The 26061-nt window shown below is 37.2% G+C and overlaps 1 protein-coding gene across 1 annotated transcript in view; it reads left to right on the top strand.

Annotated features, from left to right (window-relative positions):
• The window catches only part of TTC33 (tetratricopeptide repeat domain 33), a 48502-nt gene that overhangs the window by 3287 nt on the left and 19154 nt on the right, over positions 1 to 26061 (top strand). Inside the window, exons 2-3 of the mRNA XM_009647330.2 lie at positions 213 to 441; positions 24101 to 24182. Coding sequence (XP_009645625.1) covers positions 221 to 441; positions 24101 to 24182 — 303 coding nt within the window. The 5' untranslated portion in view covers positions 213 to 220. The remainder of the gene's footprint in view (positions 1 to 212; positions 442 to 24100; positions 24183 to 26061) is intronic.

The following is a 26061-nucleotide window of genomic DNA, read 5'->3' as shown; positions in this document are numbered from 1 at the left end:
CCCGCCCGCTAGAGAACATCTTCTATCTGGTCTCAAAATTATAGTTGCCTGAGTGACACCTCTGGTGAAGCCGGTGGGCAGAATTTGTGTGGGGGAGTGGCAGTCGGTTACATATTGTTGTCTTAGAATCGAGATGAGCGATGTGTATTTTTTTTCTTTTATGTACTTAAAACCTGTATTATCTAACTGCTGAAAACATGTGTTTTCTCTAGTTCTCCAAATGGCTTCTTTTGGGTGGAAGAGAAAGATCGGTGAGAAAGTTTCAAAAGCTACTTCTCAGCAATTTGAGGCAGAAGCTGCAGATGACAAGGATCTGGCTGATGATGATGATGGTAACTGGGTGCATGCAACTAAGAGAAGAAAGGAAGTTCTCTTAGAAGACTGTGTAAAGAAAAGTAAGCAGCTGAAGGATGAAGGTGCAAGCTTGGCTGAAAATAGGAGGTACTACTGTTATATTTTTTTTCATTGACTGGACAGGTGCTAAATGGTATTTTAATCCCTTCTCTAAACACTAGGTAATTTGCTAGCAGCTGCATTAACAATTCTCATATTTGAAAAACGGATAACTTCTTTCATTCTACCTTTACTGTCTGGTACTAAGTTGTTTCATTTGGTGGTGTTGGCAGCTGTGAAATGGAAGTTATTCCATCTCATTTTTGTATGTTCATGTAACAAAAAAAATTATAGAAGGAGGAAGATGAGAAACTGGTTGGATCTGAAAGGGTAAATAAGATACAGTGAGATAAACCACCCTGTAAGTTATGCTTTAGCTACTGTGGTAGCTTTCTTATCTCTTATAAATTTATCTTTCCTCTTATCAAGAGTAAGCTTACTTGCATGTGTACAGGGCCTAGGCAAATACAGGAAAGCAGCTAATGCACTGTTAATCTGTCTGATACTTTTGGCAAGTTGGGTTCATGTAGCTGCTCTGGACATCATCTGATAGCAGTACTCAGTCTTGAGACTCTGGCAGTTCTGGAAGGATGTTGCAAAGATGGTTCTGTTGTCCTATTATGCTTCAAGCAGAAAGCACCCTTGGCATAGAGGGCAGTTAGAGGAGTAAAAAGGGACTGCAAATTACATACTAACTACATAGTTCGGCTAGATCTTCTGTGGAGGGGGACAAAACAGTCCAAGAATAGTCCCCTTAAAATGTTCAGAATGCTTGGCATATCAGTCCGTATCCTGACTTTACTTACGAGCATCTCTGCTTTATTAATCATCTCAGACCAGATAAACCATTGTTTTCCTGGTAGAAACAATTCCATAGTAAGTCAGTATGCACTCCCGTGCTGTTAAATCTTTTGTGTTAAGAAATTTCATCCTAAAGGGTTTCCTGAGCAACATGGAGGAGACAACAACTTAGAAGTTTAAAGCCGGCAAGTTTATATATGGTAATAAACATACAGTGATATAAAAAATAATAAATTAACAATGTCTTTGAGAAAAGGCTTGTGTTCAAATATCTAAATAAAATTTCCTCTCTTCACCGTTCACTCGAATGGTGATGCTGTTCAGGGAGGGGCACAGTGATTCAGTTCTGTACATCCTTTTGTGTTCCTGGGTTCTGTAATTCATGAATAAAATTTTGAAGCCTTTTAAATGTCACTTTAAATTAAACCACATTAAGCTAAAACAGTTTTAAGCATGCTGCCATTGTATCAATACCTTTAATGCAGCAGCTGCATACATTGTTTACATTAATACTAAATAGCTGAAAACACAGAATACACAAATTAAGAGTCTGTTAACATCTTTAACGCTGGAAACAAATCATACAGTAGTCCACAAAAAGGTAGGTCTGTTCTGTCCTTTTCAGGATATAGAGATTGTGTTTTTAAGCTTGAGAGAACAGAAGTACTTCTAAATATTTTCATTCTACATCTAATATGTACTTGCATATATTAAACAGAGATTGATTTTTATTTCTGTCCTATTTTCTGTTCTACATTTGCCTTCCTTGTATTTTGCATTGGATGTTGTATGTATTTTCTATGTGGATTTTGGTAAGGGGTTTTTTGATTTTTTTTTTTTGTTACTTTTTTGTGTATTATATAAAGTACAATAAATTTCTTGAACAGCAGCAAATAATCTGTCGTGTATGTGGTTTAGGGCAGGGAGATGCAGACTGCTATATATTTATTTTGAGCAGCAGTTAACTTTTGATGCTTTTAATATCTTAAGTTGGTCATAGAGATGGAATTAAAAAAATACAAAAGCTTAACCCATCCATAAGTAGCAACAAAAGGGTTTTATTGTGAATTTGGTGAGAATTGTATCTCATCAGAATTGCTTATGAGAGCTACTGAGAAACACTGAATGGCTTATAACAAGTATGAGAAACAAGTAACAAGAAATTAAAATGCATCTTTTGGGAGACTTGTCACACTCTTCCATGTTAACACTCTCATATCTGAGGCATTACAGAAGTTCTAACTTGAAATTCTAGTTTTCTTCAGTTACTCTAGCACACTCTGTACAGTTTGAGCAATAATGGTCGTATGGTGCTGTCAGGGTACATAACTTTCTCTTAAAAGTTTTACATGGATTAGAGTCTAAACTCGCAGTGGGAGGCTTTTATTATTTAAGCAGATAGAATTGCTGACATACTGTTACAGGGAACTTGAGGAAGCAGAATGAAAATGTTTATTTTCTCTGGTGGAAAGTGGTTGCTGTAATTGTGTTTCAGACTTGCATTTCTTGAATATACATTTGTACAACATAAGCAGACTCACATAAATAATTAAATACTTAATGTAGATTGTTTCCCAAAATATCAAAGCATAATAACAGCTAAAGAAAGATTTGAGTTAGGTTGTGTAGCATTTAGGTAAAAGGATATCAAAGGGTATCAAAGCCTGCCTGGACGATGTCCTGTACAACCTGTTCTAGGTGAACCTGCTTTAGCAAAAGGGTTGGACTGGATGATCTCCAGAGGTCCTTCCAGCCCTGGCCATCTGTGATCTCTTCTACTGAGGAAACTCAGAAGAAAGCAAAGACTGAGCGCTAGACGGTAACTAATGTGGTGTCTTAGTTGGTGTCACTTATGGAGTGAAGAGAAGAAGGGGATCCTGAAAGAAAACAGACCTGGGAAGAAGCAAGAGGCTAAATAAAGGAAGAACGGAAAGTAATAAATTCAGCTTCACTTCTTATGGAAAGAGACTCTGAGTTAATATGCATGGCAAAATTAATATAGAATCATAGAATCGCTTAGGTTGGAAAAGACCTTTAACATCATCACATCGCACAGTTAACCTAGCACTGCCAAGTCCACCACTAAACCAGAAGAGCAGGACAGAGTTCATCAGGAGACAAGTGAGAAATTTCACTATCCGAGATGAGTCTGCACAAACTCCCTAGGGCCAAGGAGGTGAGTGTCCTTGGACTCTTACCTGGGACCAACTAACAGGGGTGCAAAGCTGGTGATGAAAGATGAATTTTCTAAGTGGATCCACTACAACTTAGCTAGAATAGTGATTACTACCTTTATGCTTGGTTAGTCCATTGGCTTATTTTTTCTGGTAAGGGAAGGCAGTGATGGTGTTACACCCCCACAGTGGTTTTGTTAGTCTCTGTGTATGCAGGAAGTCTGTTTCTGATTGACTTGTGTTGTAAACTGAGTCTCGGTGTTCCTTGGGGGGAAGGAATAATGAGTGGGCTTCTTGAGAGTCACAGTGTGTATAGCCTGCTGTCTTTGCCCATTGACAGACTCAGGAGTGGCATGGGTGAATTGTTTTGGAGGTGGCAGCCCTCTGTGGGTTTTCAGCTTTTGGGGGAGCTGTTTGAGGAGTCTTTGTACCTGCTGTAATGTGTGTGCATGAGCCTCTTAAGCCGAGACCGAGACACACGTGGAAGAAAAATGGTGCTGAAGAGAACAGTTTCTGATCCATATTTTAGTCTCTTTGTAAGATGGGAAGAAAGATGTTGGGAAAACCAGAAACAGGTGTTGGACTGGGTTGATTATCCCAGCGGGTCTGTTATTGTGGATGATGTGGCTTAGGAAATTATGACCTAGAAACTTGATCAGTAGGCAGTTATGAAGATGAATTGCGAATGAGTGATCTCACTGTCAGAATAGAAAGAACAGGCAGATGTGTGGAAGAAGTGGTGCACTTGTGTGCTCTTGATGCGTGGGAAGGAGCAAATAAACATGTACAAACATACACACAGTCTTTTAGGGAACAGTATATTGTCTGTTGGTGAATAGAATGGAGAATATTCCAGAGAATAAATTGGTTTTGCTTATATGTAACTTAGAATGCTGGCATTTTATCCAACTTGAGACACCAGTATGGATGTTCCCTCATATATGGGAATTAAAAAAAAAAAAAAAAAAGAAAAAGAAAAACCAAACCCAACAACCATAATCCAGGTTAGATTTTCTGTGTTGATAGCTCTATATGGTTTTAAATCCAGCACAATCCAAAAGGATAAAAGTTCATGTGCTCAGCCTCAGTATTTTGATCACAGCAATTTGCAATTACAGTGTATTTTTACTGGTAGGTAGGTAGTCTTTGGCTGTGGACACAAGCTTAAAAATGAGTTTAGGTGAGACTAAACAATCAAGTATAGCATCCTCAAACACGGCATGTAGATGGCTAACAGCAAGGAGAAGAAAAAATTCTGTCAGACTTGTATCTTCAAAATAATTGAGGTACATATTCATATAGATGGCTTTGCAATCCCCCTGTGCTGTTTTCAAACTATAAACATTTTTGCAGCTGGTCCAGTAGGTGGAGATAGAGTTCTTCTCAGTGTACCCTGAAGATGTGCAAAAAAAATGCTCATCTAAATACTTAATTTTCTTTTGCGAATAGAGACTACTGGGTTTAAATTCTTACTGGTTTGCATTTAATTTTTCAATTTTGCTAAATAAAACTTAATACTGCTCTCTCTTCTGATTATATTTATTTATTATTCCATATTGCACTAAAAAAATCTCCATCTCTAAAGCAGGTGCTGGTTGGGAAGACCATGTTTTCAACTGGAACACTCTTACGTTTTGGCTGAGCTTATAGAGATTCACCTATGTTTAAATAGTGGTGTCACTTTGTCACTTGGTGTCACTTGATGTGTAAATTAGATAGATTAATAAAGTTTTACTCTTTCTTTCCCTTAGTTTTTACAGCAGCGAATTAAATAAAGACATGTCAAAGTGCTATGAGCAGACCGATAATAGGTCAATTTTTTTCATTAAACTGTTTACTGAATTAGGTTTTGTGAATTAGTTTAATTTTTTAATCTAATTTAAAAAAGAAATTGAACTTCTGTGAAGTGCTACTTATTCCACATTTTAGCAGTTGAGAATTTTTTCCCCCGTGATGCTAGTATGCCAGCATCACTTCAACATGTGTAGCTTGCAATTCCTTAGCTATATAAGCTGCAAGTGAGTTTGTCTTTCTCACTAGATGTAAGGTGTCAGTGTCAGATGATGAGGCACGCTCCTTTAAAAAGTGTGTTTAGTGCAGTGGTAAGTCAAGTGCTATAAAAAAATAATATATTTGGCAACTGGAGCCAAAAGTAATGCCTACTTAAATAAGGTTGAAAAGCATATCTGTTGTGTTCATTTGTGTGTGTTCAATTTACCTGTGTCTTTCAGGTTTAGATTATGATAAGCACTTGATTACTAATGAGTTACGAAAGCACTGAAGTAATAAAATTGCTTTCAGATTATCTTGATAATTCATTTTGATGCAACTAACATGGCAAAGGGCAAAGATCACTGGGTTGAAAAACTGATGTTACATATTACATTGTTAATAAAGAGGTTTCCCAGAAGATCCAACAGCTTTCTTTGGCGGAAACATTTCAGCAGTTAATAGGCTGAGTTACATTACAGAGTAGCCTAGAAGAGGTGAAGTATGTTAGAGAGAAGGGGGGTCCAGGAGAGCTGGTTGCATTTTTTCAGGTTATCTTCTCCAAGCTCAAGAATGGTTCCTTCTGATGAGGAGGAAATGAAGAAAAGGTGATGAAGAGTACAGGGATGTACTGGGAGCTCCTGACAAAATCCAAATATAAAATGGAAATGTAAAAGAGGTGGGAGCAGGGAGGTGGTGACCCAGGAAGACCATAGAGACCTTGTCTGACTGTGCAGGGATGGGATTAGGAAAGCCAAAGCCCACCTAGAGTTGAATCTGGGGAGGGATGTGAAGGGCAAGAGGAAGAGCTTCTACAGGTGTATCAGCAGCAAAAGAAGACCGGGAAACGTATGGGTCCTCTGCTGAATGGGGTAGAGAATGTAGTGACAAAGGATGCAGAACAGGCCAAGGTACTCAATGTCATCTTTGCTTCAGTCTTCACTGATAAGACTTGCCTTCAGGAACCCCAGGCCTATGAGACCAGAGGGAAAGTCTGGAGCAAGGAAGACTTATCCATGGTGGAAGAGGATCATACTATGAAATGATTAGAACAAATCTGACATATACAAGTTCATGGGACCTAATGAGGTGCATCCATGAGTACTGAGGGAGCTAGTTGATGTCACAAAGACTCTTCAACTGCATTTGAAAGGTCATGACAACTGGGGGTGGTTCCTGAGGTCTGCTAGAAAGCAAACTTATCTTCAGGAAGGGTAAGAAGGAGGATTTAGGGACTTCAGTCCCATCAACCTCAAATCTGTCCCTGGGAAGGTGATGGAGCAAATAATTCTGGAAACCATTTTGAAGCACAGGAAGTACAAGGAGGTTATTGGGAGTAGCAGGCATTGATTAGCAAAGGGGAAGTAATGCTTGGCCAACCTGATAGATGACAGATTGACCAGAGAATGGTGTGGACTTTCCATCCTTGTTGACACTCAGAACCCAACTGGACTACAACCTGAGCAGCCTGCTTTAGCAGACCCTGCTTTGAGCAGGTTGTTCGGACTAGATGATCTCCAGATACTCATTCCAATCTTGACTATTCTGTAATTACATCCCATTAAAACTACAGATGCATTTAGAATACAGAAGGTAGTTCCTATTTGGCTGTACAGGTTCTTGGTATGGAACCTTTCACAGTGGATAGGAAACTTCTTTCTTTTTCTTTAATTTATTTTTCATTTTGTGTCAGTAGTCTGTGTATCTTTGGTGAAATGCTTTGGGTACTGAGAAAGACGCAAAGAAATGGGCAGTCTTTGTTCTGCCTTCTTACCATCTCTGTCTGCTAACTGACCTAATTTAAAACAAAGTTATATTTTAAAGGTTAGAAAATTAAGACAATTGATTCAGTAGATAATCTGGGAGTGTAAAAATTTAGCTTTTATATCTCATTCCTAGAATGAAGACTAAACTTCTGTTAGGTTGCTGATATATTGCATCGGGAATGTTGACTCTTCTGTAAGAGTGATCTGAAAGCCTTAACACAGTTGGATTTTGTAATTAAGTGTAGGGGAAATCCCTAGAAAATGCTTACGATGGAACTAGGAGAATGTACTAAGTACTCACTCCTACTATTCCTTGTAGGCTGAAAACAACTGGTGTCAGCCTTGGATGTCAACTGCATGCCAGATATAATTAGCTACTCCATATATTGCTTACCTCTTTCAGAGTGAATGACCAATACCAGTGTTCTCCAAATAAAATAAAAATTTTTAACCTCAGTAATTACTAGCTTTGATTAGGTTGAGTGTTTTCTAAGGCTAATCATGCAAAAATGCGGAGAAAATAGGCTTATCACTAAGTAAAACTGTATGGTATGAAAAGGGCCTTGATTAACACGGTCATGACTTCTAGGCGGAATATCTGATCACTTTTTAATGTTTTTCAGTGTTTAGCATTACTGTCTAGGGTGTGTGTGTGTGTGTGTGTAACTTCCTTGCTGTTAGCTTCTTTGAGAATGCCTTACACATGTTATGCTCGCTAAAATGAGACTAGGGGTGTGCAAACTGCAACTCTTGAGTGCAGGGCGCATGAGCTGAAACAGAAAAGACTCTGAACAAATATGGACTTCTTACCTCCATTTTTTGGGAAAAGCACATGTTGCAGCTTCTCTCTTATTAGTCGGAACCTATGGTTTGTTTTGCAGGCCTCATAAACTTTCTACAGGAAAAAAAGAGAGTGTTTTACAGTGTTTAACACCCTCCCGTAAACTGCTATGTGAAGTAACACATTAATTTTTTGTCTTTAAGTTAATTTTTATTGCTAGCTTTATTGCTTTTCCTTACTTACTGATAGAGCTTGTTGCTTCCTGGTGATGCATCTAGTTGTCTCCTCTCACTGAGGAGGAAGTTCTTTGCAGAATGTTTGCTCTAAGTAGTTCCATCTGTTTAAATTGCAGTTTACCTTTAATTTAGCTACTTCCTTTTTTTTCTGGCAAACAGTATTTTCTAACAACTGGTTATTATTTGGAAAAATAGGATTTCAGTTTTGAAATTGTTACTAATTTAGTGCAGATTTTTCTGAGTGTGTGTGTGCACGAAGAATTGTAGATTACTTAAACTGTACACAGAGTTTGAATAATTTTAAGAGTATCTTTTTGTTAGAATTACTGTTACTTGAGGATACTGACTCGTGACATTGTACTATCCATCTGTATTTGAATGTGTGCCTCTTTAGTAGGTGTGTATTTGTAAATAGAAGCAGAAAGGAATATTCATGGAAAAACTGTAGACTGTGGAAGCATGTATGTATTTGTATTTTCCTTAAGTATAAAACTTAATTTAATTGATGCCTATATATCATCCTATATAACTTCAGGCACATAGTGGAGTCAGCCAACATATGAATCTGTATTTGTCCAAGGTCTCTTCACAATGGAAGGATAAAGAGGTATCAACATAATTCAGCTCACTTGAGCTCTTAAATGGCAATTTGGAGGCTCCTGCTGCTCACTGTTAACCCTACAGATACATTATAGATGTACTAGGACCGTTTATGTGGTGCTTTTGCCTTTGTGAACAGGATGCCCATGGACAGCTGTCTGGGAGAGTGCTGGCTGGCCACAGCCACGCCAAGGACCGCTCTGTAAAACTGAGAGTAACGCTTCTCAGGTGCCAGAGACCGGGAGCGTTCCCCGGCACCGCCAGTGTGCTGGCGCAGGTACAGCCTGCGAGGCTACAGGGTGACTGAAGTCTCTGTGCAGATGCTGGGGGTTAGGTTCCTAAACTTAGGTGGGATGGATCAGGCCTAACCGCTAATACCTGTTTGGGGATGAAGGATATTTTGTGTGTTTTCTGTCTTTGGATTTAAGTTTAGAGAGTCTCTTCTGTCTACAATTTTCAGAAATTTGTAAGTGAAAAGCTGCTGTATTCACTGGACATGTGCTATGTAGTGTTTTTTTAAATGAACACTTTGAAAATGTGTCTGCTTACTTAAAACCCCCTTATATTTAAATATGTAGACTATGTTACCGGAATTGAAGAAGCATGAAAAAAACATTGGTTCTTAAATAAAAATTTCACCAGTATGCATTAATTTTTATCTATATATTAATATATCTGTATAGAGGAGTCATACCTGACAATTACTTTCTTCTATCTTTCTGTTGCATGTGAAGTTATTGGAAAATAATGAATACTTGCTTCTGATTTTTACATTTAATTAAAAAAACCCTGGATTGTCTTCTTAGTAATCAGTAGGGCAGGAATTGATAGTTTCTGATTTTTTAGATTGCTAGCTGCTTCTGTTTGATTCCTACCACTTTTTCCAGACAGCTTTTGTTTATGACCAAATAGAATATTTGCATCTAATCCCAGAATAACTCTGAAGTACTACTTAAGGACCTCTAAGGAACTACATAACATAATGGACTGTAAATAAATAATATAAAATAGAAATATTGTTATTTTATTTTTGTTACTACAATATTTTACAATTCATTTTTGTCACTCCTTATCATAGCTGTGTTTTAAAATTTAAAAAATATGTGAAAGCACATGTGCTGGCATATTTCTAGCCTTGTATATTATACACAAGTAGAGTTAATTACTCTTTTTACCTCCTTCTACTTTATTCTTTTGACAGTCTGTGATTTTCTTTGAATCTGATGTGTGTGCATGCTGTGCAGCCTTTGATGAGCTATTTTTCCTCAGCAACACTTGATGCCATTTGCTGCATATGAGGGATAATAAGTGTATGCAGCAGAGTGTACCTGGTGCCTTTTAATTTTCTCTTAAGTGTTGTGCTGAGCTGAAGTGCTCCACTGCCAGTTTCTCTCACAGTTGGCTTGTTTGTTTTCAGAGCTGATCTCTGAACCTGTCTTTGTTCCTTTTTTCTTGCTGTGTGTTACAAACTGCCTGGGACAGGGACCATCTTTTAAAATAGTAGACACAGTGGCAGCAAAACCAGCAGTATTGCCATCCTGCAGGAACCAGTTTCTGCTAGTGGGTCTGTACTGACAGGTGGCAGCTAGACATTTATGTAAATAATTTAAAGCAAAAGTCAAACTATTGAGCAAGTTAAAGAACATGTTTCTGACTTGAGCTAAGAGATTTTGCCCATAACTTCAGTTAGACATTGTAATAATGCAGCTTTTAAATGTGAAGAATTATATTATTTATATACACAGTATAATACAATTTAGCAAAATCTAGTAATTTACATTAATAACCTAAGCAGCTTTTACAGAGAAATACCACCTGGGGCCTTTTCCACATTGTTTGCTTGACAGACACTGGCAAGAGTTGCTCTCCTGAAGTACTGCTGTCACAGTGTCCAGGATTCCTTATATTAATGACATTGTGTATTACAACTTCGATACTGTAAAATATTATCATATTTAATTTTTAAATTACAGATTTGTGGTTTAGTTTATTGTTCAGCTCTACTGTTAAATACATCTAGTTGCTTTTACTTTGAAAATAAAACCTTTGTATTTAGAAATGATTTTTTATAATATTATTTTTCTTCATAGAGGAAGTTGCAGGGGAAAAAAAAAGCTGTTTCCTGATTTAATACCTTTGTACAGTTGCTCTTAAGCAAAGCCTAGTTATTATTGCTGAGAAAGATAATATTCCCCTCCACCTGCTTTGTTTTAACTGTCTTTATGGTTCATAGAATTTAATTTTGAAACAGCAGTTCAGTATCCCTTGCATGATCCTCACTGAACATGATGTGTACCTGTTGTCCATATTTTCTAAGATTAACATTTACTGAATTTAAGGGATCATAATTGTCCATCAGTATTTGTTTCAGGAGTTTTCTAAAGAAGTAGGATACGGCAATGTGTTTTGTTACAAAGATCTTGGTTTCTAGTTACCTAAATGGCATCCTCCACATCTTACGGCATATCATGAAAGCATCCTTAAACTGGAGAGGATGCTTGGCATTAAAGGATCAGAATAAAAACTGTTTAGGAACAAGGTCTTGTTCAGTTAGGTCTTCTGAAGGATTAGTTCAGATAGTAGGTGGGGAAAATCAAGAGCAGTATATTCTCTTCTTTCTTCGTGGAAATATTTGATGTTGTAGCACTGCTAATTGTTTAAGAGTTGACTTCATAACATAATGTACTACCACAAGAAAAAATTACTTTAGGGTCTTGTGGTCATCAAATTAATAAAGAAATAATTTATTGTGGATCTTGTCTTTCTGTACTGCTTTTTACGCTATTCATTTATTTACACGGGAGTTAACTGTTTAGTCATTTTGTAGAAAATTGTTGAATTATATCAGGCCTGTTTTAATTGAAAGCAAGGGCTGGTATACATGCTACTAGCTTTGGTTGTTTACAAGTCAGGTATCTAGCCAAAAGTTGCAGTTCTATTGCTGGTTAAGCCGATTTCAGTCAGGATCAATGTGACCCAACTCTCCAGCCCTCTCATTTCCACCCCTTTGCAATGGTCCCAGTTTTTTGTTTTACCCCGCAGGGAGCCAACTCAAAGTACCAGTTTGTCACTGGACTGGAGAAGAAGCCTGGCTGAAAAATAACCTCTTTCTGGTTGCTGGCGCTGATCTGGTTCACAAACGCTTTTGCCAAAACAGGGAGGAAAACAGGTATTAGAATTAAGTGGCTGAACAACAAGGGAAGTGGAGACAAGTTCTTTCATTTCTGTGGTATTGTTGTCTAATGTTGCTGTATGTTATTGTTACTCCATTTCACTTACAAATTGAACTGGATGTCTCTGAATAGTTTTCACTCACAGGCCAGACATTTCAGTTTTTACAATTTTTAAATGTTCATCTCCTTCAGAATGAGTCTAATTCTTCTCTCACTTTATATCTGGACCGTGAACAAGTTACTCTTGCTTAGCTTGTAAGGGACCATGCTAATGTGTTATATGCAGAGCAGTTTTTTTCTCTTAATTTTAGCAGTACATAACTGAAGTACACTTTTTTTTTTTAGCTATGTGCTAAAGATGCCATTTTTTTATAATGCATTTAGTTTCATGACTGTCACAACATTTGTCTTGTTTAGTAAAAGTAAGGACTGTGAATTTCTCCAACATCCAAACACATACTTGAGATGTTGAAGACTAGCGATCGTGTGAAACCATTACCGTATGGCAGTGTCACTGCTGCCTGAATAAAGCTCTCTTCTTTATGCTTGTGTAGTCAAATGGAGAGTTACACTGGGAGCTGCTTGATGTTTTAAAACAAACTGATGTTTGGACAGGTCATAACCTGGATTAGACTGTTGACTTGGTTTAAGAAGCAAAAGCTTTTATACTGGTGCAAACCAGGGGCAAGAAGTAGACTGAGATGAGGAGCGTGCAGAATGACTTTTGAAAATGCGCTTAGAATGACTCTACAACTCTGTATTAAGACATTTTGTATTTGCCTTTCAAAAATGTGGTAGAATTCCAACACTTCTGTGTTGTAGGTGGAATTGAATGAATGAGGTTTCAGAAAATATTTATTTTAGTAGCTGATTTCTTTTGTGGGATTCAAAGTGAGAAAGGAATTCCAAGCAATACCAGAAAAAATTTTAGAAGTGTTGTTGACATGCAGAATAAAAAGAAATCAATACTAGAATTAGAATAATAAATATTAAAGTGTCCTAATTAATTTACAGAATAAATTGCTGTCATAAAACCTAAGGAATTTTCATGTAAGTTACTAGTATAAACAACATGGAGCATTGCATAAGTATGGGAGAAATCTTTAACCTGGCTTTTTTTTCTGGGTTATTTATAGTTTTGGGGGGGTGCCCAAGCTACTTAGTTTTGATCATCACATTCTGATAATAAATTGAAATTGAGAGAGAGAAATTTTAAATCTTGAGCAAAACTGGAAGAAAACTAGCAAAGTGAGAATGTTTCTCAGTCTAAAGAAAATTCATTGATGTTCTTAGAGTTTGTGGATGGTAGTTTTCATTAAATCCAGGAAAAGGATTTGCAGAGAGATAATAAGGCTTTTGCAAGTCAAACTTAATTATGTTTATCTAATGAGTGGGATCAACCTAAAGTTTAAACAGAGATGGTCATAAGGAATGTATGTTAAAGGGCATATTTTTATAATTAATTGAGAGATGGATCCTTTCTCCAGATGCAACACTGAAGCTATCAAGCTTTGACTGCTTCTCTTTTCTTTCTTTTTTTTCTTCTCCTCCAGAAGAAGGGATCTTTGGGTTCACAGATGCATTACAGCTGTGTGCATTATTGCAACAAACTAGTGTCTGTTGTCCTGTTTACTTTTCTGAAAGTGTGTTGTAAATCTATGGGTAGTTTAATGGAAAGGGAGTCCTTCCAGAACTCAAAATATTATTTGTAGATGTTCCCTGCTAGGTAGAGCGTAGGATTTGAGTCATAAAATAAGAGGAAGTATTCATTTTAGAGTTAGGATTTAGAAGAAAGGATACTGTGGACCACATGGCTTAAGTATTACTGTCCCGTAATTAATGTAGATAAAACCATCTGAAATATTAATTTTCTGTTGAATCTTTAATGTTTTATTTTGCATCTCATGCTGTGCTATGGAAAAAATTGAAGGAGATAGTTCAAACAATTCTTGCTGTTACTCTCTTTCAATAGGCGCTATTATGTCAATGCAAAATCGTACTGCCAACAAAAATAATCAGTCTGAATCTATTGGTTCTTGTAAGGTTGCTTATCAGTAGAAGCATAACAGTGTTGTCAGTGACTAACTAGCTCTGTCATGGAAACTGGAGCACAAACTTGAGCTTGCCTCATCTGTCCCTGTACAGAACATTTTTGCCTAGCGACGCTGAGGCTCACCGCTCCGTGTGTCTGCAGTGCTGGTAGTGAGAGTTCTCACTTGTATTGCCACATATGACTTGCATGTTAGTCATCTTGGGATTTAGAAGCGTCTGATACATTCGTTTAGTTCTGGATGGTGACATCCAGTCTCTACGCCATCTGTCTATGTGTATATTATGTCCTTGTAGGTAGATCATACTGCTCGTCACACATCTGTATTTCCCTTATTTCAGGAGAATTGATGGGTATTGCTGACTAGTATTTTTATTGGTACTTTATAGTTGTGTGTGTATATATACATTATATATATACTATATAGAGACTATAGGGCACCTGCCTACATAACTTATTGGTACTTTCCTGAAAAATTAATTAAAATTGCCCTTTAAGTCTCAAAAGGCCATTGAGAATTACATGTTTCCTGTGGCTTTATCTCTTTCACTTTGTTTTTTGTATAACTTCTGTGGTTGTTACTCTGTGATGTTGACATCAGCAAACACTGTAAAGAGGCCAGAAGTAATAGAGGGAAAGAAAATGAAGGGGAATTACATTATTTAGTAAGATAACAAAAGCTTGTCAACTAGATGAAATGGAACTGCTCAGAATAGAATGTGAGCGCACTATTGCTTTTTGTGTACCATTTCTCCCAAAATGTTTTGCCCTGTTAGTACCCTACCCTTCAACATTATATTTTGGCAATAAGTCATTTTGAGAAAGATGGAGGAATACTGGTATCTAAATTCCAGATTTTTTTTTTTTTGCTGCCTTTATTTTTTTTTGGTGCTCTTGACAGCTTTTGACTTCTTGCCCTGGTTTCTATGACTGATTTCTGAGAATCAGTAGGATCATAATATGAGGTAAAAGAGACAGAGCTGTCAGCCATCTGTGGACAAATAATTAAAAGGTTAAAAGGATTAAATGCCTACTCAACTAAGAAGAAAACAGATGGTACCCATCATTATAGCTCTACTACTATGTTTCTAAAGGCTGTCTGAACAAATAATTCTCAAGACTGGAATAGGACCTCAAAATTGCTTCAAATGCAGCATAACAGTTTTTCTTCTCCATTTTTCTTCCTGTTGCTTTCAGCAGAACTACTGTTGAAACTATTTTGAGGAACCAAAGCTTTGTATTCTTCATTTCAGCAATAAAAATACATTACTTCTCTGTGGATACTTAAACTATTACAAGTATTGCAATATCTGATACTTGATTTATATAAATGCAGCTTTTGTTTAGGATACTAAAATAGTGTCTTGATTTTCCTGAAACTATAAAATTGCTTCTCTTTTGAAGCTTGTAAGGTTACTGTGATCTGTTCTTAGTGTTTAAATAATGAAATGGCATGTTCAGGAGTGATAAAACTTGTATTCCTGCTCTTGATTTGTATTTCAGTGTGTAAACCTCAGTTCTGCTCCTATTTGTCACTGTTTTGGCTTCCTACAGAGCTCTCACCCATAAAATGGCAGGCAGTGCCCAATATTAATTATGTTATATTAAATTACAAGGCTGGGATTTAACAAAGTACTCCATGTTTTTATAGAAGATTGCAAAGCAGTTTCTAGACCCTGTAGAGGATTCCTTAGGTGTTTTCTTTTTTGCCAGTTGTCATCTGACATGAACGTTGAGCATGAAAGCATTCAAAAATGGAATTTAAAAAAAAAATTGTATATATAAAACTCCTATTTGTTCTTTTTAATGCTCTTGAATGAACTTGTACGACGTACTAAACGTTCTCTTGTGTGAGAATATTTCTTGGTGCGGAAGGTCTTGACAATTTTTCTTCTTAAGCACTGTGATATGACTTATAGTTTATGTGACTATAACCGTTATTTCCTCTGTATTAACAACTCTGTTGTTAGCACTGCCTTTTTAAATAAAAAGTGATTGTTCTACCATATGTTTAAGACAGGCTGGTATGTTATATAACTTGCAACTATAGATGCTGGAGAAATACAGGTAAAAGGTTTGCCAGTCTGTAAAGTTCTCAAATATTATTGCACACTGTCTGGTGAATTAAGATCTGTATTTTTACATACCTCTTCATGTTCTGTTTTGCAGCTACTTAACAGTTTCATGTTAATAGATTATGGGTAGAAATAGCTTATTTCTTTTGACTCCTCCTTAAGGTCAGACATTCATACATACTGTAGTTTTCAACTTTTACATGGTAAAAATCTAAATATTTCTCACTGTAGTCTATCTGTTAATATTTCTATAGTTAGTCAGGTATGCAGTCAGAGACAGTAGGTCTTGTGGTTTTCATGACAAAACTAAACCAGCAAAGCCACAACTTAATTGAAGGAAGCGTAATAAAATCTTCCAATTCTGTTCTTCCACTCTGAACAATACTCTGGTGTCTTAAGTTAACAGCTTGTAGAGACAACTTGTGCTATTAACCATGATCACTTGAAAATTACACTACAGAGTTCTCAATACTACCACAAATAATTAAAATTATCCCAAACTTGTCAAATTACAGTTATTTTGACATTTTCGAGCATTTTTGTAGAACTGTTTGCAAAGATAAAGAAGTCATTGTGTTTAGCAGTGTATTTCTTTGAGCTTCTGACAGGCTTTGTGATGTAATCTCACTGCAGGTAAGTAAATTCCTCTGTGTTGTATCATACAAGTTTTGTACTAATCCATATTTTCAGGGAAAAAAATATGAAGTAGCAGTGCCAGGTCCAGGGAGATTTTGCAGCAAGACCAGACACAAAACTGTAGAGCACTCAGTTTCTAGAATTTTGCATGTGATTGGTGTGTTTACCTAGGGTTTTGTATACTAGCATGCAACTTGTTTGGCCTTTTCCTGAATACAAAGATTTTTTTTCAAAAGAAAAATACGTGCTTTGGTCTTGCTTCAACCAGTGCTTGTCAATCAACTGTATAATTCTATATTAGTCAGAGCTGAAGTAATTATTTCATGTTTGAAGAATAATCACAAGCATATGCACATACACACTTTCCAAAGTCTTCCTTCAAGACTAACCCCTGAAATCACGCACACTGATAGTACCAGTGTATAAGGCACAGGAGCAACAGTGCTCGTTCAGTTAGCAGCAAGAGAATTGATTAGCAGCTGGAGGTGTTGCATTTGTCTTGCAAATTTTCTTGTCTCCTTACAGGTAAGCACAGTATCTGAGTGGGGTGGACCGTGAATCAGTGATTGGCCTGATTGTAAAGAAGGGTATAAAATAAGTCAAAGGCAACAGGCCCCTCAGCTTACAGCTCAGTTTAAAATGTATTTGTGAAAGACATCTTACGGCAGGCTGTCAAGTGTAGGCACTGTTCACTCCCCATCGCTGTCTAGTATTCTGTTGCCTTAATCCTGTGTCATTTGTTGTTAAAATTATTTACTGCAGTATATTCCATTCCTGGGTCTCAGTAAAATAATTGTGAAGTAGTAGTGAGTGATTTTTTTATGAGATTACTTTTTCATATTGCATGTGAGGAAATTAAATGTTTTTCCCATGTAAGAGAGGATGTCGCTGTCCGACATGGTACCAGAACCCTGATTTTGTGGCTTTCGCTTCTGAGCCTTTCTCCAGTATTGGATTTCATACCTTTTCTTTGACAAAGTTAGTTTAAAAACTATTTTTGTCTAATAGATGAAATGATAAAAAGTGTCCATATTTACATGTGTGGCTGAAGTAGTTATTAGGAGAATAGCTATTGGAACTTACATTAAAAACTTGATCTTGTAGTTTAGCATGACGATATGTTGTAATTGCTTTTGGCATGTGTTGAAATGCTATTTCCCATCTGTTCATCTGTGGAGGTTCTTAAGTGAGATAAATCTCTTTGAAATATTTGTGTAGCTATTTAATTTTGTGGTATATTCAACTGTTTTACTTGTAACAGAACTTTGTATTTGTGGCATGGGAAAAAACTCTGCATAAGTCTGACTTATTTTCACTATATGCTCTCCTAGTGTCCAGGTGTCAACAACCTGATACTGAGGGGTCTAATATGTGCAAGAAGGGCAACTCTCATGAATACTTATGCTTTGAAATTATGTGCATTAGCTACATGCACGCTGTTTTACCCCATGGTAAATTCAGTACAGTTTACCTGCTCTAAGGGCAGTTACAGCACGTTTGGTTGCATTTCTCTCCCCTTTACTGTAGGGCAAGAATATGGTCAGGTGCCACTGAAGAGTTGTCATGCACCTTTTTACCTATCATCAGTAGTGTGGCTGCACGTAAATCACCCTGTTAAATTAAAATGTTTATTGGAAGTTTTAGTAGATAGTGAAGCAGTCTGTTTTAACTTTCTCCCTCCATAATCAGTAAGTAACAGATGACACTCTATTTACCATAACATAGCTATGCCTCTGAGCTGCAGTAATGATGATTCATCAATAGTGTCAGAATTGTCTGCAGTAAAAAAAAAATAAAAAATGTAGATTTTCTAAGATTTCAAAAGAACATTTACTATTGTACTTCATGTGTTGAAAGACCTACCAGTCTTGTGAAGGTTACCAGCAGGGTTAAACATGCAGTATGGCACTAACTATGGATAGGGTTTTTCTGTGCTCACTTAAGCAAACAATTTCCTTTCGCCTGCTCTGCACACTGCTCTTCTCTAGATGCTTCTATAAAGTGTCATACACCTCCCTCCCCACCCTCAGCAGAGGAAGTATTTTACTGTAAACACCTAGCTGGTTCGCAGGGCCCTGAAGTCGTTAAACACAAAAAAGCCATGTTACGTTCATTCTCCTTTATTCATAGAATCATACAATGGTTTGAGTTGGAAAGGACCTTAAAGATCATCTAGTCCAATCTCCTTCACCTGTTCTTTGAGTCTTTTCTCCTACAGTCCAGCCCTGCTTCATCTCCCGGCTTAAAAAGGGAAGTCTATTCTTGTAATCAACTTCTGCTTTGCTTTTCACTTTTCTTCTCTTTTTATGTACTCTATGTAATTACTGACTAGTGTTCTTTTTCTGTAGCTTCTACCAAAGTCTGAATTTGACCTTACGCTAGATTAAAATTGTTCTAGCTGGTGTTTCTGGTGGCCACAGACCATTCACATTCATCCTCTATGACAGGAGTATTTGACAATTAGCCATATTCTTCTTAAAATGCCGTTTTCCTCTTACCTTCCTTAGCTCTGTCTAACTGTGGTTTTCGTCATCCTCCTGTAACATCAGACTATAGGATTGCCCCTGCAAGTCCCTAAGAATTCCCAGGAGTTATGTTGCCTCATCCCTTCTCCTGACACAGTACCACTGTGATCTGCCTCTCTCCTGCAGGCCTGTCTCATTTTGTCTGAGTTTGATACCATCTCATCTCTCCAGTATATCTTCAGATACTGTCAGTGCCGCTCTGAGCATGCCCTGTCTCAGTCTGTTCCTGAAGCATCAACTGTGGCAAGCCTGTTGGAGTAAAGCTCTGGGGCTCTAGATCCTGCATGATCTGCAGTGATGGTTTTTAGCATTATATGTATGTGTATGATTCAAAACCTGATCTCTGTGTAAGTTGAACAGGGTTTGGTTTTTTTTTTTTACCCGGAAGCCTCCAATTAAATATTTTTTACAGAAGTATGAATTTGTTTTAATTATTTTGTTTAAGAGAGTTCAAGAGATCCTGTTTTCCCAGAAGTACTGTTGAAAAAGTGAAGTGTAAGCATGAGGTGTTTGTTTCAAAAGTTTAGCAAGCTGTAGTAAAACGTGCCAAGTCTGTTTAGCTCCCAGATGGTCAGTAGCACGTCTGAAGAGAGTGTAGTTAGTTTTAGTACGTTAGGGGAGCTATGGGATTTCATATGCTGTGAAATAAAAATTGGCAAGTTCCATCAAATCTTCTACACTGAAGCCATCCCAGCTGTATCCAGTTCTCAATAATTTATTCCTTTTTATGGCATTGCAATAAAGAAGAGAAAATGATAATTAAGTTTTGGTTATAATTGTGTATTTTTTTTGTAGTGAGGTGTACTATTTTACTGAAATCACTGTGGGTAGATAAATTAAGTACTGTATCTCTATACGCACATAAATAGTAATTCAATACTTAAAAATATGATAGTCTCTTCTTCAAAATGCTTTATTCCTGGAATTTAGATGCTTAGTTACTTATATACAGATTAGGGTTTTACTTTTGCTGGAAATATTCATTTGATATTTCATAAAATACGTCCATTATCAATATTCTGTGACTTCTTTACTGCTACATTAGATACCTTTTTATAGTAATCCCAGACATCTAAAAATTAACGGGTCTACTTGTTGTAGGGCTATATTTTGCTTAAAATATTTTTGTTTATCCAAGAGATAATCGTATTTCATCTTAAATCATGTATCACTGAGGTTATTGATGTCTTCGTATGATACAAGCCTAAAGAACCCTACCAGATTTTCTGCTCCAACTCCTGTGTAAAGCGAGGGCAACTAGAATAAGTTGCTTAGGACATTGTCCATGTGGGTCGTGGATATCTCCAACAATGGAGTACGTTTAAACAGAATTTCTGATGCTTCATTTTGTGCTGTTGCTTCTTGTCCTCTCACTGGGCATGACTGAGAAGACTCTGGTTTCATCTTCTTTGGTCCCTACCCCCCCTTCCAAATTGGGTATTTTTACACTTCGATAAGATCTCCCTTGAGCCTTCCCTTCTCCAGGCTGCATAGTCCCATCTCCCTCAGCCTCTCCTTATATGACAGATGCTCCAAGCCCTTAATCTTCTTTGGGGCCCACTGCTGAACTCATTCCAGTGTGTCCATGTCCTTGTTTTGCTGGACAGCCCAGAACTGAACCCAGCTCTCCAAATGTGGTCTCACAGAGTTGAGGTAGATCACTTCTCTGCTGTTAAGGCAGCCCAGGATGCTGTTGGGCTTCTTTGCCACAAGGACATGTTGCTGGCTCATATTCAACTTCTTGTTCCCCAGAACCCACAAGTCTTTTATCTGCAAAGCTGCTTTCCAGTCAGTTGGCCCACAGCCAACTGTTGCTTGGGATTGATCCCCACTTTAATAAGTGCCAGAGGTTTCTGAAGAATGTTTATAGCATCACCAGTGGATGGATTTGCAATTTTTGAGTCTCGTTCTTGTTTCTGAGATGTTATTTTTGATACAAGTTATTTTAATTTTTTAAGTGCTAGGTTTCCTATCCCTTTTTCTGATTCTTATATGATTCAAATTCATGTTACTGTGCATCAACTGTGCCATAGCATGTTTTCTGAACATGTGTGCTGTCTTCCCATAGCAGGCATATGGGAAGAAGTTCAGGCAGACCTCGATGGAACAGCATTAAGCTGAAATTTGTTACTTTGCACTTGCCAGCTATGTCGTGGTAGTTTTTGCAGCTCAGCTGATGCATACGCGCTTGTTACAGGCTAGTCGCTCAACTGTGAGCTTATTTACTTGTTAAGAAAAGGAATGGGAATAGCAAATGGAATGCTCATTAAATTCATGTTAATTAAACCCAAAGCACAAAACATATTTATATTGAAGTTTTCCTTTTCAAAATTACTTCTTCCTCCATATAATGATAAAGGTCCTGTACTGTTCAGCTCAAAAAGATACTGACGGTAGAATGATCTGTTTCTCATGTATTTATTTTACAACACTACCCCTGTGCTAGCTCACTTCTTACTTCAGCCAAGGTTTATGGTTTTCATAAAACATTTACTGGAACACCGACTTTACAACTGTATCTTATATCCCCAGGCTACTTTTTCAGTAATGCGTTTGATATTTAATACAGTATATAATCTTTCCTTCAAAAGAATGAGGTAGAAAATTCTTTGATTAAAAGACTGTCTTTATTGAAAGGAATTTTTCTTAAGTTTACATTATTAGAGCAAGCAATATGGCTCAGTTTCTTTTAATAAGAACAGTGTCCTTAGTTTTTCCTGGAATGGCAATGGAAACATCTTTTTTCCTGATAATTTGTAAAAGAATAAAACAGCCATGTTTTATCAGACTTTCTTCTTAAGGAAATACATGCACTGCAAAGATTGATGTTTCACAGCAGCATGGATATATCCGCATGGTAAACTGGTAGGCAGCAATCAGTCTTTCGAGCAAGCAACTGCATGTACATGCAGCATGTACCTGCAGACAAGTCGTCCTTCTCCAGCCCTCTTCTGTAGTGTTCTCAGGCCTGGGAAGCAATTCCGGCATTCTGTCATTGCTTCTCTTGGATCACGCTTTCTGAGGCTCACAGGTGGAGCTGTGTAACTTGCTGTTCATACACACAACACAGATAGCACAGCATTTCTGTGAATGCGCAACCTCTTTTCCCTTGCCCGTCTTTATTCTGTTAGCAGACTGCTGGCAAATTGGCAGCAAACCCCAACAGGGTTTGGGTGAGTATTTGCCTATATTTGGTGCTCCCTTCAGAGGTAGTGTGTTCTTGCTACGAATTGTTATCCCATTCAGATTGACACTTCGAGCAGTGCTGTCCCCTCCACAGAAGTAAAAATGGAGATTCCTGAAATACAACTTTTATCTTACATCTTTCTATTTCCAAAATGCCAGTGTTGTTCCTTCCTTTCTGGTAACTGATGTCGTTACTGTGTTTGACCTGTTTTCCCAAATAGTCTGTTTCTAAGCTCCTTTGCTACACTCACAGTATTGCACCTCATTGCATGGGTCAGGACACCACCTAACTGAGCTGAGGACTTCCCTTACTCATATAAGTTTTATTGTGCTATGTCTGTGCTAGGCCTTGAACAAAACTATCATCTTCTACTCAAAAAGTAATCCTTGCTAACTAAATGACAGTTTAAGGCTTCTACTGACATATGTAGAAAATGTGGTGATGTTTCCTTTAGTGTGAACACCTGCCCGTTGGGAGTGAACTGGCGTGACAAATGCACAGCTGGTGGCTAAAATTTGAGGAAATGTGAAAATTTATTGAAACATCCCTTTATGTTTAATTTGAATGCTAAGCATACTTACCAGTCTCATTTACAAACTAATAATACCTGAATCATAATGAGAGTTTGACTTCAGTTCCATTGCTTTTCCAATCCATCCTTTATTCCAAATCTGTTCAGAACTTTCTGAAGGCTTCGTGTGACTGCTCTAGAAAACCTGGAGACGTAATACAAGCTGGAGGCCTGAAAAATGGGAAAGGGAAGCAGAAAGAAGAAGGGGGAGTAGGGGAAGATAAACTGTTTGCATATGAAGTGTGTGTGAAAATCAGTTTTATCGATAGTATATTAAAATTGCAGTGTGTATCTATCAAGTCACTTTTTTTCATACCTTTGCAGTGAAATTAATATAAAAATAGCAGTTTCTGTGCTGTTCTATAACTAAGGTGGATTCTGAAACAGATTCAGAGAACTTGTGGCACACCACGGACTCGTTAATCTGAGGCCACCTTTAGGGCTGAAAGACTACAAAACTGAAATTTTATGTGCTGTTACAGTTCTTCAGTATCGTTCAAAACCCTAGTATGCGTTTGGATGGGTTTTCCCTCTTTGTTCAAGAGAAAGACCTGCTTTTTGCTGGTTTATGGTCAACTCCGCTGTTTTCTTCGGTTTTCTAGGGAAGGGCAACATATGTATGAAGCTGCTGCATACCTTCCCAGAGTTGAGTGATTTCAGTGTAGCTATTTTCTTTCAACTTCCTTCTTGTATACCAAAGTTACAGTACAGAAATGCAGGAGGGCAACTCTTATGTTTCAGCCTTTTTAGGCTGAAAATAAATTTTAAGTGATGACTGTAGCAAGGCATGTTGGGTTCCAATTATATTTCTTTATGCCTGACTAAGGCTGTTTTTGACAGTGAGAGGAATTAGATTTGGTTCAAGATTTCTGGTTTTAAGTCATTGCTTTGCCATAGGTTTCCTATGTTGACTTGTAAATTCATCTGAGGAGAGTTGTGCAGTAGTACTTAGCATCCATTTGGTCAGAAGAACAAATAGCCAGTTCCTGAAAACAGTTCAGCATGTCTTACAGGGAAGTAGTTAGAAAAATCATTAATACTAATGAGTTGCCATGGCACTTTATGTAGGAAAATGCCAGTATATAAATAGAAATATCTAGTATCTTTAAATGTAGTGAGACTGTAATATTGTTTTAACTGCAGGTACCGAGAGGCTATTCACAAGTGGGATGAAGCGCTTCAATTAACTCCAGAGGATGCTACGCTTTATGAGATGAAATCACAGGTAAAGCATGACAATTCTTTATCAGTTTAGAAATTAAAAAAATGAAGTATTGTGCTTGTAAATAGATACTGTGCAACATCATGTGGTTGTTGTGTGCATGAACTGCAGCACAACTTAGGCTTTTCATTTTTCCCAACACAACAGGCTGTCTTTTAACAGGAATTAAAATAATGCTGTTATCCCAAACAATCACAATTAAAAATGTCTTTGTTAGGACATGAATTAGGAAGTTACAGTGTAGAAGAAGAAACTGAAATACTTAAAATTTGTATTGGGAGCAGGGAGATCCTTATTGTGATAGACTAGCAAATTTGACTATTAGAAGTCTGCCTGCACTTTCTAAAGAGTCTTGGAAAAGAGCATTAAACAGAGTATACTTATGATGTCAGTTCATCTAAGCCTTTATTTTAAAGTTGTTCTGAGGAAAAAGGCTTGCAGCCATCAATGCCTCACTAAAGTTATGAGATCAGCTTCAGCTTGCAATTTCAGTGTGTTGTTGCGTGGCTTAGATGGCAAAAGTGCCAGGATCCATTATTTTGTTTGGATTGGGAAGCTTTTGTCTCTGTCTGCATGCAAAGATAGAATTTTTTTTTTTTGTATTAAATAAAAATGCTCTTCTGCAAAAATTACTTTCATTTAGGTTGAGGATGAGAGCAGGACATGTATGGCTTCTTCTAACCAGCTGGATAGATCGGAATGGGAAAACTTATTTTTAGGAAGGTAGCTACTGAAAATACAGCTGAAAAATACATCATTTAAAGTTAAGAGAAAGGAAAGAGAAAGTAAAATTGTGGTACTTCAGTGAATACGTTATGTAACTTTTAGGAAGCTTGCTGTATTGTTTTGTTTAAAACTCTTAGTTGTTACTATCATTCTTTTCTTGTATAAAAAATAAACCACACCACCCCCCCCCAAAAAACCCCAAAACAACAGAAAGAACAAATGCCAAAAAACCCCCAACAAAACCCAAGAAGCAAAGTTGGCTATTTTCCAAGGTGTGGTGACTGCTCTTTTTCCTGGATGTTGTCACATCTCCTCCTCACAGTCATGTTGTCTGTGAAGTGAAGAAGGTTTGATTCTGCAAAATGATTAATTGAATAATCATAAGCTCACTTCAATATAGTAATGCTGAAGGAGGCTTTCATTTTATATAGCTGCAGAAGGTTTAGATATTACTTGGTTTGAGAAATACTTTATGGCTTTAATGACTTTTCTTCCTGAATTATTTTGGGAGAAGTGTATTGTTGGATTGCTTTGTCAACATATCATACGTATATAAGGGATCCAGATAGACTGTATTAGGAAAAACCCAGGGAGGGGCGTGTATGAAGGGTTGATTTCTGACTTGGTTCATTAATTTGAATGGTGTTGGTAATAAGATGATGCAGTAACAGTTTTTACCTTAAATAACTGAATTTTTCTAGTGCAATTCTCTCATTCTATATCCTACATGATGCTGAAAAGTGGGTATTTGTTCTCCCCTGTTTCTCACAAGGCTAGGTTTGTAGTCAATTATTTCTTTGTAACTTCTAAAACAGGGGACATATATTCCTTTAGAAAAAAAAAAATCTTTTCATGCATGTTGCTCAAACGTTATGGAAATTCTGCATTGGTACTTTCTCTTAATCTTGGGCATGCTCAGGATCAGATCTGTATGTTATTTAGTAAGCATATTAGCATTTAGAGATCTCCTATATGATTTAGGTGCTTGACTCCTACATACTTCTCATGTTCTATGATAACAAAGCATCTTAAACATGTAAACCTCTGTTGACTCTTTACTTGTATTTGGATGCCTTTACATCAGTGCTGGCTTAAATGAAAGATCTGTCTAGCCTGGTATCCTGCCAACTTCCTATAGCAGATGGCTGGGAAAGAG

The sequence above is a fragment of the Egretta garzetta genome, unplaced genomic scaffold (genome assembly GCF_000687185.1).
Source record: "Egretta garzetta isolate BGI_Z169 unplaced genomic scaffold, ASM68718v1 scaffold59, whole genome shotgun sequence".
In the NCBI taxonomy this organism is placed as follows: domain Eukaryota; kingdom Metazoa; phylum Chordata; class Aves; order Pelecaniformes; family Ardeidae; genus Egretta; species Egretta garzetta.
The sequence above is the reverse complement of the archived record's forward strand: the minus strand, read 5'-3'. Positions and strand labels throughout refer to the sequence as shown.